We start from the raw sequence: 15,607 nt of genomic DNA, 5'->3' as shown, positions 1-15,607 counted from the left end.
AAAAGTTTCAGGTTAAATAAATATGCTTCATATTATAGTTAACGGTGCCTTAGGAAAGTTGGGGGTTTTTAAGTCTCACTGAAATGCAGATTGTTTCCAGCAGTAAATAGTTTTGGAAACATGATAAGGCATCACCTGGTAATGGGTTATGCTCTAATAGGCCATTTGTACGACCGTTGCTTAGAATTCACAATGCATTTTGCCATAGAAACAGTGTTGTAGTTGGTGGCTCCTTTCCAGGTTCCTCATTAAAGCCCACTTCCCCACAGTGTAGCTGAAATACGGTCTATTTCCAATAAAAATAGGAGGACACAAGATGATTGAATCTTCTTCCTTTTTTTCACTCAAATATTAGAAAATACTGTAAAACAAAAATACAAAATGAAAGAGTAAAGAGTTTAAGGCTTATCGCAAGGGGAGAAACAGGTTTCGTTCGGCCAGACATTCCGCGGCCGGAATCATGGAGCAAGGAGGTCTGGAAGGGCAATGTCAGAGAGAATGGCTGATCGGCACAACAGTAAGAGGGCTGCCACCCGGAGGGGAAGATGGACATTACAGACTGGGGGCCGGGAGGCCAGGAAACCTTCACAGAGGAGGAGGGATCCTAGTAGGCTTGAAGTAATGGGAGGATTTGGATCCACACCGTTTTTTGCTCTATAACGGAATTTCATCAATTAGGGTGGTGACTAGTTTGTGGAATTCAGACGTCCTCAGTGCCTCTGGCTTTGGGGGCAGCGCGCCCTCTGGTGGTGAACTGAAGAACCTTTGAAGGCAAGCACAACATGATCATGGGCTGCACCCTGTGGAGGACTGAACATCTCCATCACCAGCCAGCAGAGAGAGTGCCAGCACCAGGAGTACCCCTGGGATAGCCTTAATTCCAACCCCAGGGCCAATGACATACTTTAATATAGGTGGAGAAAAACCGCAGATGTGTCATAGGTCCATAAGAAGGACTGTTTCACTTTTCACTTTATTCCACAACTAGAGGCCCGGTGAACGAATTCGTGCATGGGTGGGGTCCAGCTGGACTGCCCTGATCAGGGCCAATCAGGCTGGGCCAGCCGACGGGAGGGACCCCCCCCCCCCCCAATCGGGATGGGGGGGGGGAGGCCGATCGGGGGCAGGGCTGGCCAAGGGGAGGGGCCGAGGGTGGTTGGCCAGCTGGCCCCACCCCCAGGTCGAACTCCCAGTCAGTCCAACTCCCGCCCGAGGGGACAATTTGCATATTAGCCTTTTATTATATAGGATAAGTTTTTGTGCATTGTAGCAGAAAAAAAATGATAGAAACATCAAACCTTGCTAGTTTAGTAGAAACAACTTGAATGAAAGATTCTAAGCAATGGATTGTAAGTGGAATTAAAGTAAGTGGTCCAAAATATGTCAGACCTCATATTATAGACAAAATGGCCAAAGTGACTGCACCCGGGGGATATAGAGTACAACTGAATTTCACAAGGGGCTTTGCAAAGCACAGATGGCATGTGGCAGTGACTGAATTTGTAGAATCCATCCTTTGTTATTTGAAGAAGAGGGAGACAGGATTCCTGGAAGCCTCCTCACAGAAGCGATGGCGAAGGCCTGGCCCAAGCCAGCTGACACTGCACAGCCTTCCCTCACATGGTAGCCACATTGCTACTCAGCCCACCCCTTTGGCCCAGTGTTCATGTACTGAATCCTCTGGATCTCTCTTCTTGACCATGAGCTTTTCCCCATGATAGTCCAAGGACTTGGGCTTTTCTCTCTACTCCCACAAAATGGATATAGCCTCATTTCTAATAATCATTTAAAACACTATTTACCATACACCACACATGTGCACACATCCCATTGCAATTTATCTTCCTTAAATATGTCTGATCACAGACACAGTGGGAGTAATGAATGGTCCAACCATGAGCTGCCTCTGTAGTCAAGGCATGTGTGCCTCCATCTGATTTCTACCCTGAGATATTCAGAAATAGGATCTGCTTTCCTTCATTACCCCCTTGAGATTCATTTTCATATCATGCTGCATGCCTGCCTTGACGAACCCTCCCATAGAAGTCAGGTATAATGATTTTTTGAGAAATGGGATGTAAAAAAAGGTGAGGAGGCAAGACACTCAGAAATCAAGCCCCTTTTCTAAAATCTCACACACACACACACACACACACACACACACACACACACTTCCCACTGGGGTCAGGAACGGGACCCAAGGGCTCCTTCTGGATGCACAGTGATCTCACTTGGTGGTTCGCTGCTTCTTAAACCACAAGATCGGAGAGCTGGAATGAACCTTGTCAGATCTGTCCTCAAAGAAACAAGCCAATCCAAAAGTTTTCCAGATCTGTCAATGAACTTGGATTGGTTATGAAGCAGCTTAGCATCTCTCCTCACTCCACGCTCAGATCCCCGGGTTTCCAGCTCCAGTTCTGCTCTTTGAGCTACATCATTCCAGGCTCAGTCTGGGTACAAGCCACCACAATCCCCTCCTTCTCTCCACCTCCACAGTAGGATGATAAGCGTCAGGCATGATCTCCTCACTTCCTGATACAGTCTTCACATATATGTGAGCTTCTTCTGCTCCCATCATATTCTTCTCATGTGTGGGTGGTCTCCTAGGATTCTTGAGAAAACAAACAGGTTTTTAAAAATACAGCAGAGACGTCTGCTACTGGCCAAGTTGGAGTAACAACAACCAGACTTACCCTCCCACCAACAAGAACCAAAATTCAGACAAACCATCTAAAACAATAGTTTTCAAAACACTGGACATCAGCAAGGATGGACAGTGATCCTTAAAAGACAGAAAACAAATAATTGCCTGAGCTTGCCGCCTTGGGAGGGTTTTCGGGCCATTCAGCATTCTCTTGCTTAATGTTAGCATAGTGTCTGTTGTTCTATTTTTTTTTCTTTTTAATCTACTAGTGTCTTTATATTTAAAGTGAGTTTTAGTAGGCAATATATAGTTGTATCTTGCTTTTATATCCAATCTTAATATCTCTGCCTTTTAATTGAGATATTTATACCAATTACATTTAATGGGATATTGACACAGTTGGGTTTAAATCTACCTTTTTGCTATTTGTTTTCTATTTCATGTGTCCATTGTTACTTTTTAACCCTTTTTTCTGCCTTCTCCCATTTAGATTTTAGAAGTGCCTTATTAAGTTCCATGAAAAAAAAAAATCTGTTGGGATTTACATTGGAGTTACATTTATTATGTAGACCAATTTTAGGTTGTTTGACATCTTTATGCTTTTGAGCTTCCCTATCCATGAGCATGATATATAATTCCCATTATTTAGGTCTTATATAATATCTTTTACTAAAGCTTTCTATTTCTCCTTAAAGGGGTTATATTCCTCAGCATTCTATGTATATTTTATTGCCACTACAAAATGGTATTTAAAAATTTTTTAATTTTTTATATTGTTATTGATTTTTAGAAATGCAAATTACTTTTGTATACTGATTTTGTATCCAGTAAACTTGTTAGATTTGCTTGATAATTCTAACAATTTATCTGTAGGTAATCATATCATCTGAAAATAATGAAGTTTTGTTTCTTCTCTTTGAGTCTTATATGTCCTACTTCCCTTTCATATTCTACTGCATTGGCTAGGGCCATACAATATTGAATAGAAGTGGTAATAATGAGCATCCTTGGTTTGTTTCTGACCTTGAAAAGAAAGAATTCATTAACAATTTACCCTTAGGTATAACGTTTGATGTAATTTTTAAAAAAAGATATCTCCATTCCATTTAAGAACATTCCTATTCTATTTCTAGTTTGCTAAAGTTTCCACACCACAAATGGCTGTTAAAATTTTGTAGTTTCTTTTCCTATTGAGGTGGTCACATGATTTTTCTCTTTTAATCTGTCAGTAAAATACATTATATTACATTGATTTTCTAATACTAATTCAACCTTGAATTTCTGTCCAGCCAATAGAAGTACGAGAAGCTCCTCTGTGTTTGAGTTTCACTTTGTCGTCTCTTGTCCACACGTGCTCATAACTGTACTTCTCCTGTGATGCAAAAGACTTTAAAACCCTTGCTTCACCAGGTTTGTTTACTGTATGATGATATACAGTGATTACAACCAAGAGTTCTTACCTCAGCTATCTTGGGATTGTCATCAATTTCTGAAATTTCATAGGGCCTCTCACTTTCCTAAGTTGGAAAGGAAGGAAGGAAGGAAGGAAGGAAGGAAGGAAGGAAGGAAGGAAGGGAGGGAGGAAAGAAGGGGAAGGGCAGGGAAGGGCAGGGAAGGGCAGGGAAGAGAAGGGAAGAGAAGGGAAGAGAAGGGAAGGGAAGGGAAGGGAAGGGAAGGGAAGGGAAGGGAAAGGAAGGGAAGAAAGAAAGAGTCACACCATTTGCCCATGACCTTGATTGTGGTACTTAAACTTAGGTGCACATTACAATCACCAGAGAACTTTGAAAACAAAACAAAATAAGCAAATAGATAATAACTCTCCCCTTCCAAAACACAAGCAAGAAATTCCATTGTGAGTTACTTCAAAAATAAGCCAGGGTTGACAGTGTGGAAAAGTGGGTGGGAGTAAAGATGAAATATAATTTGCCAGGAATTGATAATTAGGTTTATCATATGATTCTCTCTACTTCAGTATATGTTTAACCATATCCATAAATTTTAAAAAGTTGTGTTTTTTAAAGACCAGTGCCACAACTCTATTATCCCATGATACTGATTTAACTGGCCTTGGCGACTGGTATTTTTGTAGCCTCCTCGATGATTTTAAAATGCACTGAAGGTTGAGAAACTACCACTTAATTAACACCACCAGCAAGCACAGTACTTCTGAATGGTTGAAATTTACAGCTTGTCAACACATCTTTATATCCGTGATCTCATTTGGTCCTTGCAAATTTGCCTGCCTCTGAAAATAGGTAGGCTAGTTTTTATGACTCCTCTTAAGTTGAACGAAACAAGGCACAGAAAAGGTTAAGTCACTAGTCCAGGGTCACGTAAGTGATCAAGTGGCAGAGCCAGGGTTGGAGCCTCGGTTTTCTACCTCCCTGTGAATGCTGACCTCGGTGAGAACACCAGGAATGTTCACAGAGGATGAAATTAGAACCCAGAGTCCACACGACACCTCCAGACCCAAGGACGCTGCTAATCACCTCAGTGGACTCACTGCTGCTGCTTCTTCTTCGGTGAATGAGAGTAAACAGTAAAGCTACCAGCAGGGCTGTGGCCACCAGAGACGGGATGCCTGCGGCTAATCCAATAGAAGGCCCACAGTCCTGACACAGAGAGAAAAGCAGAGTCAGATTCTCCAGGAATAAAGGAAAAGTTCAATCAATTAAAAGTAAGAGTCCTGGCTGATGTGGCTCAGTTGGTTGAGCATCATCCCATGTACCAAGAGGTCACTGGTTCAATTCTCTATCAGGGCACATGCCTGGCTTATGGGCTCAATCCCCAGTAGGGGGCGTGCAGGAGGCAGCTTATCAATGCTTCTCTCTCTCTCTCTCTCTCTCTCATCAATAAAAACATATTTTAAAATAATAATAATAAGTAAAAAGCCTTCAGGGACCCTAAGTGTTATACAAAATCAAACAGATAATGAAATATTGTAAAAAATGTTTGCAATGCTCAGTACATGGCAAATGGCTCATTTTCATAGGATTTAATTTACATAGTTTAAGTCAATTAGAAAAAGGTGATAATCCAGTAGAAAGTGACAAAGAATATGAACAGGACATTCTTAGAAACAGAAATACAAATGTTTCATTAACTGAGATATGTTTCAAAGCAACAATTAGGTACCATTTTTATCTATCGGTTTGGCAAAAAGTGAAAGGTTTTATTATATCCCACACCATTTTGATGTGAAGTTTTAAAATTTTGTTTACACTAAATGCATTAACCAATTAATGTTCAAATTCCCACTTTGTTTTGATCCGAGTGGAAATAGCCACATAAATTTTCAGATTCACAGATTTTTCTGGAATTATCAAAGATAATCTTCAGCCCTAGCTGGTTTGGCTCAGTGGATAGAGCATCGGTCTGCAGACTAAAGGGTCCCAGATTCAATTCTGGTCAAGGACACATGCCCGAGTTTTGGGCTCGATCCCCAGTAGGGGATGTGCAGGAGGCAGTTGATCAATGATTCTCTCTCATCATTGATGTTTCTATCTCCCTCTCCCTTCCTCTCTAAAAATCAATAAAAATATATTTTTAAAAGATAATCTGCAGAATCTGTATAAATGTGTGATTCTCACATATAACATAAATTCAGAAAAGTATATCAATCATAAATATATAGATTGATGACTTTTCACATAAGGGTCCCAGCACCCAGATGAAGAAACAGAACATTGCCAGCACCCAGAAGCCCCCCCACTAGTAAGACTATCCTGAAATCTATCGCCATAGATTTGGCTGTTTTTCAGCACCATATAGATGCATATAGACCAGTGATGGCGAACCTAGACACACGTGTCAGAGGTGACACTCGAACTCATTTTTTTGGTTGATTTTTCTTTGTTAAATGGCATTTAAATATATAAAATAAATATCAAAAATATAAGTCTTTGTTTTACTATGGTTGCAAATATCAAAAAAATTCTATATGTGACATGGCACCAGAGTTAAGTTAGGGTTTTTCAAAATGCTGACACGCCGAGCTCAAAAGTTTCGCCATCACTGATATAGACAGTATGTACAATAAGTCCTCACTTAACATCCATAGGTTCCTGGAACGTGGTGAAAAAAACAATAAATGAAACAGGTTTTACCATGGACTGATTAATAGAAACAAGAGTTCCGTTCCTACGGCATCTCACCAATGCTATAATGAAACAGCGTTGAACAAAGCATTCTTCCAGAACCTGCCAACTCTTTTGTGTCTAGCTTCTTTTGCTCAACACATTGTGAAATCCATCTGTGATTTGCATCTCTCCCTCACTTCTGAGCTGAGTTGGTCATAAGAATAATAGTTGAGCCAGAGTCTGTGCTTGGTAACAGCTGACATATCAAATTCATCGACCCCTCCAAAGAAATGCACAAGCTGGGTACAGCATCATTACCCCCGTTTTAAAAATGACCAAACCAAGGCTCCCAAATTTAAGTGGCATACTTACCACTTCTTTCCCTCCTGTAGCAACTGGAGCGGACGTCTGTGTGGAAAAAGAACAACCATCTTAAGAAAACAAATGACTATTCTCTGTGGAATGAATATTATACAAAAGAGTCTTCTGTCAAATGTGAAGCTATCGTGCCTAAAATTCACCCCTTTGCTAAACGTTCTATTAAAACAATGACTGCCAAACAGAACCTTACTTGACTGCTTTCCAGGTAGAAGAAATGAGATTCTTCTACAAGGAGACAGAATTCAGAAACTCGGGAGAACTCTGTTATGTACCCCCGGGATTTGCCATGACACCCTTTACAACTCAAGAAGGCTTTCGCCGGGCCCTAGTCCCCCCCTCCTTCCCAGCACACTTTGGGTTTCCTGTCCCCACTGCCAGAGGGAAAAGGTAAAGACTGGTGGAAGCTGGTGAAGGACACCTTATTGTTTTCAAACATGCAGTGAAGCAAGTGGCTGTGGGGGATCTGAAATTGTGACCTGTCCATGTTTCTGGGGTAATGCCACACTCGATCAATACTTTGCATGTTTCCGGTTCACATCTCCACTGAAGGAGAAACACTGGAGCTCCCCTTTTTATGAGCTATTTCAGGTGATAGTCTTACCTGGATCAATAACTCTAGGGAACCAGATCTACATGAGCAACCAGCCGCTGTCAACTATGCTGAGTGGTCCAGTGTGGGGTTAAGAGTCAGGTCCTGGGCTCTCTACCTGGAGGGGAATGGCAATGTCTCCACTCACAGGCTAAGGGGTCAGATTTCTTTATCTGTAAAATAGGATGTTAGTACCTACCTCCAGGGGTGTAATGGGCACCAGGAGAATAAGCCTTTGTCATTCTTTGAAACTCGGCAAAGCTCTAATCAGACCTGTTATTTACTTAATATTCTCATCAACCTCATTAATATCTTGTTGTCTCTGGGATTGAGGTTTTCACAATTTTTGTCTCTATTTCACACAAAAAAATGAACTAGATCTCAGAGACGTTATGGGATTTTGTCTAAGGTTCCACAGATCATCGTAAATCTAACCTGAACTTGGGTGCTTGAATTCCATGCCTAGGGCTCTTGCCCTGAGAGTTCCCACCAAAGGAGCAATGTGATAAAGGAGGCGTTGACATTTGTACTTAAATGGTTGCAGTTCTACCTGAACACAATCTCCCCGCTCCCCGTCTTACCGTCTTACCGTAATACTGCATTTGCCTAAAGTGTTTTATTTCTCTGGGTTGTGGTAAGAGTTGAATATAACTTCAGGTAAGATGTTCTATTTTCAGGTTACAGAAATTCACTTCGGCTGGCTTGGATTCCCCAAAGGATTTAGGGGTGCTGCGTGGAGCCCCAAAGCAGCGGGACTCTGGCTCCTCCAGGGACCGGGGCTGGGGTCTGGGAGTTTGTCAGGACCAAAGCCATCCCTCCTGGGACCTTTCCATCTCTCCCGGACACGTAGCCTTTCACACGGGCTCTTCTTTATCTGCTTCCTTCTTCTCACTGAAGATGAGTTTTTCTGCATGGTCTGGCCCTTAGCCAAGCTCTTAACCGCTGTGTTACACTGCCTGCCCTGACCCAATGCTGCACCCCAACTCAGTTTTTGCACTTGACAGTTCAGTATGGCCCAACAGGGACCACTTGCCTCTGAGGCCGTGTTCCCAACTCCCTGCAGAGGCTCTGATGAGCCAGGTATCCACCTCTGCCCCTTCCCAGAGCACTGGCACTCAGCTGCACCAAAGGGGGGGGGTCATATGGTAAAGACTTAACCGCGAGGTAGGGTGACCGACCGTCCCGGTTTTCCAGGGAGGTTGCCTAGGTTGCAGCACAGTTGGCGTTAAAAGCAGACGGTCCCAGGCAGATCAGGATGGTGGGCCACCCTACACAGGTTCACAGGGAGAGGGGACAGTTCCCAGAGAAATGGCTGTTAACCAAGAAGGCACTCCAGAAGGTGACAACCAGCATCACAAGGACCTCTCCTCGCCCACTCCCCTCTCCCCTTCCCCCGCAAAGCAATGGCTTCTTGCTCCTCTGAGTTACCTTCACAGGGTAACCTCACAGGGTGGCCACGCCAGGATAAGACAAAACCTGGGGTTGCTACAGACCTGCTGAGCCTAAGCAGCTTGGGGGGGCGGGGGGGGGGGGGAGTTCCAGCTGGGACCATCTTAACAGGCTTTGACAGCTCAGGAGAGGGAGGGGCATTTGTCTGTCAACAACAGGCAGAGGCTGAAGCAGGGAGCCCAGCGAGTCAGGGAGGCTCAGAAGGCAGGGCGCTACCAGGAGGGTGCGGCAGGTGCCAAGGGAGTCTGGGCAGATGCCCAGGGCAGCCAGCAGGGGCCCCCGGAGGCTGGCAGTGAGTGACAAGGCCCTACTTTCCCACTGCTCTCCAGGACCGGGCCCTCGTGTTACAGGAGACTTGAACCCTGGCTCAGGTGTCCACTCATGAGGTAGATCCAGTTTATTCTCTTCAAATAACCACACGACTTAAGCGGAAACATTTGGCACAGTGAAACCCACTAGAAAACTGGGCCAGGAGACCGCCTAGCTCCACCACAGCAGCACTGCTGGTCAGAAACAACCCTGGGTATTGTTTTCTTTTCAAACAGTGTATTTACAATGTTCAGCTTTGAAAAAATGTCAGCAGCCTCCAGCTCCTGATCGGGCCTTTGAAGAGCCAAGTGCCTGCAGGTGAGGTGTACGCGCTGGTGCTCTGGAGGCCTGGGGAGGGTCTGCGGTGGCGCCTGGTGCATGGGGCTGCTGGACTTACCGTGTTGGCCGGCAGCGTGAAGTTCAGCGAAAAACTCTGCGAAAGAGAAGGAAACAGTAAAGCTCTCTCGAATGGCCAGCCAGGCCCCCGACCTCTCCACCAGTCACTGACCCTGCGATTCTAAGAGCACTTACTGGCCAGATAGTGTCAGTCGGCTCGTGTCCTCTCCCAATCTCAGCCCACAAAGAGGGCAGGGGAGCAGATGAGCCTGAGCATCAAGTCAGTCCTCAGCCAGGGCCAGACCAAGGGGCCAGCCTGCAGGACTGTTGCCTGGGGGGACCCCAACCCAGGAGGCCAGTAAAAACATTACTAGAAATTCAGCAAAGTGCTGAAAATGGTCCTCCTCACCCCAGAATTGTCCTCAGGGAGGGACTGTGAGCATTTAGGAACACTTGGCACTTGCTGCTTGGGTTCGGAAGTAAGACCTCCCCGGGGCCGGCTCCGACCAGAACACCTGCTCCCCAGATCAGAGCCTGAGAAGGACAAGGCTTCCGTGTTTGATGAGTCCAGGGCAGAGGTTCCAGGGCTGGGGCTGAGCGGGCCAGGACCACAGAGGAGAAGCCAACCCTTCTCTCCCCTCTCCTCACTCAGCACCCAGCTGCCCCCTCCCCCTAATATGGAGTCAATGGTTTTGTTTTTTAAATATGTGTTTATTAATTTTAGAGAGGGAGAGGGAGAGATAGAAACATCAATGATGAGAGAGAATCATTGATCGACTGCCTCCTGTATGCCCCCCACTGGGGATCAAGCCCACAACTCGGGCATGTGCCCTGACCAGGAATCGAACTGTGACCTTCTGGTTCATAGGTCAATGCTCAACCACTGAGCCACGCCGGCTGGGCTGGAGTCAATGTTTAAAGTTCATGGGCTCAATGGGGCACCAAATTGTTCACCTGCCCAGGTGCCCAGTTATCTGGGTCAGGCCCTGCCAAGGGCTCCACTGGCCCTTCCTCCTCTCATCTTCATCTTCTGTCACCATCGTTTGGCTCGTCAATGCCAGTCTTTCCAGACTACTCTTTACTGAGAGCAAGATAGACATTATTCTAGGACATTAGAGCAAGAGGGTCATCTGGGCCACCACAGGTCAGAGTCTTCTCCCTCACGGGACCTAACCAACCAAGCCCACGGATGCTGCAAGGACACTTGCTGGTCACTGCACAGAACACAGCTGCCCAGAGCCTTATCTCATCGGTGAGTACTGGGTACTGACGTCAGCAGGCCCAAGACAAAGCTTCCTTTGGGTGGACAGCAGACGGGAGGAGCAGCAACAAGTGAGCCGTTGCATGTGCTGTTTATCAATATTTGGATGACGAAGGTTTTGGCCAATTTCAGAAAGACGTCTATGTTTTGTAGAAACACACTACAGTGCTCTCACGGAGAGAAAAACATCATGTAAAGTTGGGTGGAGAAGAATCTGACGCAGTGTTCTTTAAAGAGGCAGCTGGGTGGGGTGAGGCAACCCTCCTCTGGATCCGAGTCCAGGCTCAGCCACTTAGAAGCTGTGTGGCCTTGGAAAAGTGATTCAGACTCTCTGGCCTCCATTTCCTCACACAGATCCCCCAGGCTCAGGTTTTCCATCCTCAGAATGGGGACACGATCCACGCACGTGCCCTGCCCACCTTACAGGATAAGTCCACCGGAAATGACACTGGGGGCAGCTCCACCCAAACTGTAAAGCACGTGGGTGTGTGAGGGTCCATGAGGTGCCATAGTCTTCATGGCCCGGCACAGAGCAAGGCACAGGGCAAGCACCTGGGAAGTTCTTTTTGGATGGAACCGCATACATACATCAGCAATATTCAAAGTACTCGAATTTGGCCTAATACCCTTGTTGCTAAAACATGCTCATTGTAAGTCTAAGCACATTATGATGTCGACATGACGGTTCTGAAGGCTCTTTAGGATCTCAGCGGCCGAGTGGCACTTGTTCTGGTAAGTTTGCTGTTGGTGAGGGGAAGTAGAGAGAGTCGGATAATTACTCCCTGTTATTGAGGGTGTGCTGAGTGTCAGATGCTGCGCTCACCACCTCCTCATGAAGGGCCTGCTCTCACCCCTACATCACAGGTGAGAACTGAGACCAAAATAGGTTCCTGGATGTCACCAGCTGGTAAGTGGTAGGGGCTGGGTTGGATTGTAGAGCCTCCTAACACCAAAGAAATTGAAAGAGCCTCCTTTCAATTATCTCTTTAATAAAGAATCACAGAAGCCTCTTCTGTTTTCCCTTTTAACTTAGTAAACCTCATTTGAGTCACAACCAAATATGTATCACAAGTCAATAAAACAGGTGGAAAGTTTCTGATGCAACGTAGGAATATCAATATTGCTGCCTGAACAATAAGGGACAAAGGCATTGATCAGACCCATAGCTTCACCTGGGAAGTGAACTTAGCTGAAACATCTACTTTGTACCCTTGCCGTATGTGAGGTGTTATGAAAAGAACCTTAATATTTAAATAAAAGACGAATCCGGCAAATATTTGATGAGAACTTTACAAAAATGATTAGTATTTTGCACATAGAAAAGTAATTTCAAACCAAGCCCCTTGACTTCATTGTACCACAGAAACAATTCTATTAGCATTAGAGAGGCGAGTGTTAAAGGCCTGGGAATTGTTTGTATTCAGAGAGAACGAAGGTTAGGCTGAGAGAAAGACGCTAGCTGTCACTTACCATCCCGACAGCCTCCCGAGAACCTTCTCCAAACACTGTCCTCCGCAGGCTCCTTTCTCTCTAGAGCTCTTGGCTTGTGTCTCGCATTTGCAGGGACATCCAACTGGGAGAGCAGGGGTGACAGGGCTAGAGGTGGCTCCAAGAGAGCCCTGGCCAAGCCATTTATGGTCAGGGGAGTAGCCGAGTCCTCCGCCCATCCCTCGAGGAAGATGGTTTCCTGCTCCATAGCCACTGCGTATCCAGGCTCCACAGAGAGGCCAGGTGATCTTTGTCAACATCCATTATCTCAGACTCCCGTTCCACCCTCTCTGCCTGTATTTCTTGTCCTTCTTACTTTTCAGGCCCCTTCCTCCGTTACACTTCCAACTCAGCAAAGAACCCACAGCTGGCCCGAGAGCTGAGAGGCCCCTGCAGCTGGAAACTCTTTAGAAACAATGGGTCCCACAAGCCGAGGCGGGCCCAGCTGCTAGCCATCGGCATCCCAGCGAGGATGGAGTCAACAGCACCAGCATCACTGTGGAGGATGCCTGGGAGATGGGGGCTGGGACCTGCTCTGTATTGAGACGGGACTGCGGCTGCCGCAGCGAACACACACCCTGCCTGGTGGAGGTTAGCCTCACCCCTGTCTGTTCGCACACGTTGAATGGGGGTGCTCCTAGAGCTGGAGGGGGCTGTTGACATGGGCTGCTTTTTATTTCTTCTGAGTTCTCTGTTAGGAGTTTGCTTCTTTAAAATAGTGAAGGGGTTGGAGTGCCATGCCAACCAAACAACGGAATTAAGACCAATTAATTTGACCATTTAAATAAGTGAGTTTCTTAATTTATTTAACAAATATGTTTTGCACCTTCTACCTGTTGAGTATTATTTGGGCACTGCTCTCAGAATTGGTGAAAAAGACGAAGGAGGCCCCAGCTCGTAGGGAATGTACATTCCAGCGAGGGCAGGAATCACGGTGGAGGAGCAGCTGGGGTGGACGGGAACAGCGAGCAGAGTGACCCAGAGGCAGCTGAGATGACATTTATGTTGCATGTGAAAGAGAAGAGGGTCCCAGGCAGAGGGGACAGCAAAGGCAAAACCCTGGGGCTGAAGCAGTCTGGCACCCTCACACACTGGACAGTGTCCAGCGTACCTGGAGCAACAGAGACCAGGGAGGGACCTCAGAAGGAGTTAAAGACTGAGTTAGAGACCCATGGTGTGAGCCGGCAGGGCAGGTAAGATTTATACCAGGGGTCCTCAAACTACGGCCCGCGGGCCACATGTGCCCTGCTGAAAACATTTACCCGGCCCGCCGGGTGTTTTTGCCGCCGCTGCCTGTTGCTTAGCAGCCGACTAGTTTTTTTTTAAACTATAGTCCGGCCCTCCAACGGTCTGAGGGACAGTGAACTGGCCCCCTGTTTAAAAAGTTTGAGGACCCCTGATTTATACAGTAGAGCACTGGTTCTCAACCTTGCCTGCACATTAGAATCACCTGGGAATCTTTTTAAAAATCCTGATTTCTGGGCCTCATCCTCCGGAAATTCTGTTTCTTTGTTATGGGGTGAGGCCACAACATTATAACAAAGAAAAAGAACTTCTGGAGGATGGGGCCCAGAAATCAGGATTTTAAAAAGATTCCCAGGTGGTTCTAATGTGCAGCCAAGGTTGAGAACCACTACTGTAGAGCAATGGGAAGCCTGGCCAGGGTTTTCAGTGGGATGGGAGCCTGAACTAATTGATGTTAACATAGATCATCTGGCCTCTCTGTGGAGCCTGATTACAGGGGACGAGAGTGTTAATGCAGACACTGGTTCGCAGAGTCCAGTGAAGGATGATGGTGGCTGCCCTGGGTTGGGGCAGTGGGAATGGAGAGCAATTAATGAGTTAGTGACTCATTGTGGAGACACTGGCAATGAGATTTGATGATGGGGGGGTGGGGGGGGCCGGAGAATGTGGGGCAGGGGAGGGGAGGGAAGGTGAGGAAAAGAGCAGAATGAAGCCAACTCCTGGCTTTGGGGCTTGGCTCACAGAGGGGATGGAGGTACCATTTAGTCAGGTGATAATGGAAAAATGGATTTAGGGTGTGGGGTCCAGGCAGTGAGATACTGACCTGAACAAGACCAATGTGGTCTTTGCCTCATGGGGTTTCCAGTTCCCAAGATGATCCCTAAACCGAGTCTATTAGTGCCTGGGCATCATGGAGACACAGTCCAGGGAAGTCTGTATTGAGAGTCCTAGCTGCCCTTCTGGAAGCTGTGTGGTCTTAGGCAAGTGAAGTGACTCCTTCCAGACTCAGCCCCAAGCTATAAAATGGGGCGGATACTGTGACAATGACTGGACTACTTACATTACACAAGTGGTACAAAGCATGCTTCCAACTTTGTTTGATGGGTGTAGGATCACACCTGGGCCAGATAACTGGACCAGGGAACTCCAGCTCATGGTTCCAGCCCCCTCTGTGGATGGGCAAGGCCAGTGAGGTCCTTTTTGATTCTTTTTGTTTGCTATGTATTCACTGACCACCAACTCTCCCTCCAAAGGGCATGTTAGTCCTTTAGAAGAATTGCTAAGACCTCTCTAGTCTATGGTGCCTAGGTCACAAGCATCAAAACGGACTCTGATTACTTTAAGAAGGGGACTACCTGGTTGGGTGTAGTGGAGCTCACAGAAAGAAGAGAGGGGCAGGGAGCTGGGCTCGGGGAAGACAGAGTAGGCTGCTCCCGAGGCTTCAGCAGCAGGAACTCCTGGACAGTCCTCTCACGGAATAGCCTCCCACAAAAAACAAGCCCTAAAATATCTCAGCTCCTTTTCCTCCTGACGGAGACTCTAATTCCAGGAAGAGGATCTTATGGTCTGGCTTGAGTCATGTGACCTAAGAGGACCTGCCACCTGGCTGACAATCTGCCCAGTGTGGTCCCTCCAAGATGAGAAGAGGTGGTTCTGCAAAAGGAACTTAGCACCATCACCCAAAGAAGGGGGCCTGGGTGAAGGGGGCTCTTCTCCTCTGGAAGCATTAGTTCTGAGAATTATTTCCTGAGAAATTGCAGAAAGAATGCACTCAGTGGGTGAGAGGTTAGGACTGCCAACTCTGAGATTCTCTTCTTGTTTATACG

The 15,607-nt window shown here is 46.3% G+C and overlaps 1 protein-coding gene across 2 annotated transcripts; it reads right to left on the bottom strand.

The window, feature by feature from the left end:
• Positions 1-345: 345 nt before the first annotated feature.
• Positions 346-12,835, bottom strand: OPALIN (oligodendrocytic myelin paranodal and inner loop protein). Of its 2 annotated transcripts, XR_011473517.1 has the most exons (7): positions 12,519-12,835; positions 9,849-9,884; positions 7,096-7,131; positions 5,134-5,256; positions 4,105-4,161; positions 2,232-2,611; positions 346-763 (listed from the first exon to the last, which is right to left on the bottom strand). XR_011473517.1 is itself a non-coding variant. In XM_070431863.1 (6 exons), exons 1-6 carry the CDS (start codon positions 12,519-12,521, stop codon positions 2,435-2,437), a joined length of 432 nt encoding a protein of 143 aa, XP_070287964.1. In that variant the 5' UTR covers positions 12,522-12,835; the 3' UTR covers positions 1,089-2,434. The 2 variants fall into 2 exon arrangements, 1 of the variants encoding a protein (XP_070287964.1); XM_070431863.1 differs by lacking the exon at positions 346-763 and having other exon boundaries at positions 1,089-2,611.
• Between the last annotated feature and the right edge of the window lie 2,772 nt (positions 12,836-15,607).

This window comes from Myotis yumanensis, unplaced genomic scaffold, assembly GCF_028538775.1.
Source record: "Myotis yumanensis isolate MYYU_CA2020_CCGP unplaced genomic scaffold, mMyoYum1.0.hap1 SCAF_13, whole genome shotgun sequence".
Lineage (NCBI taxonomy): Eukaryota > Metazoa > Chordata > Mammalia > Chiroptera > Vespertilionidae > Myotis > Myotis yumanensis.
This window is presented reverse-complemented; position numbering and strand designations above follow the sequence as displayed.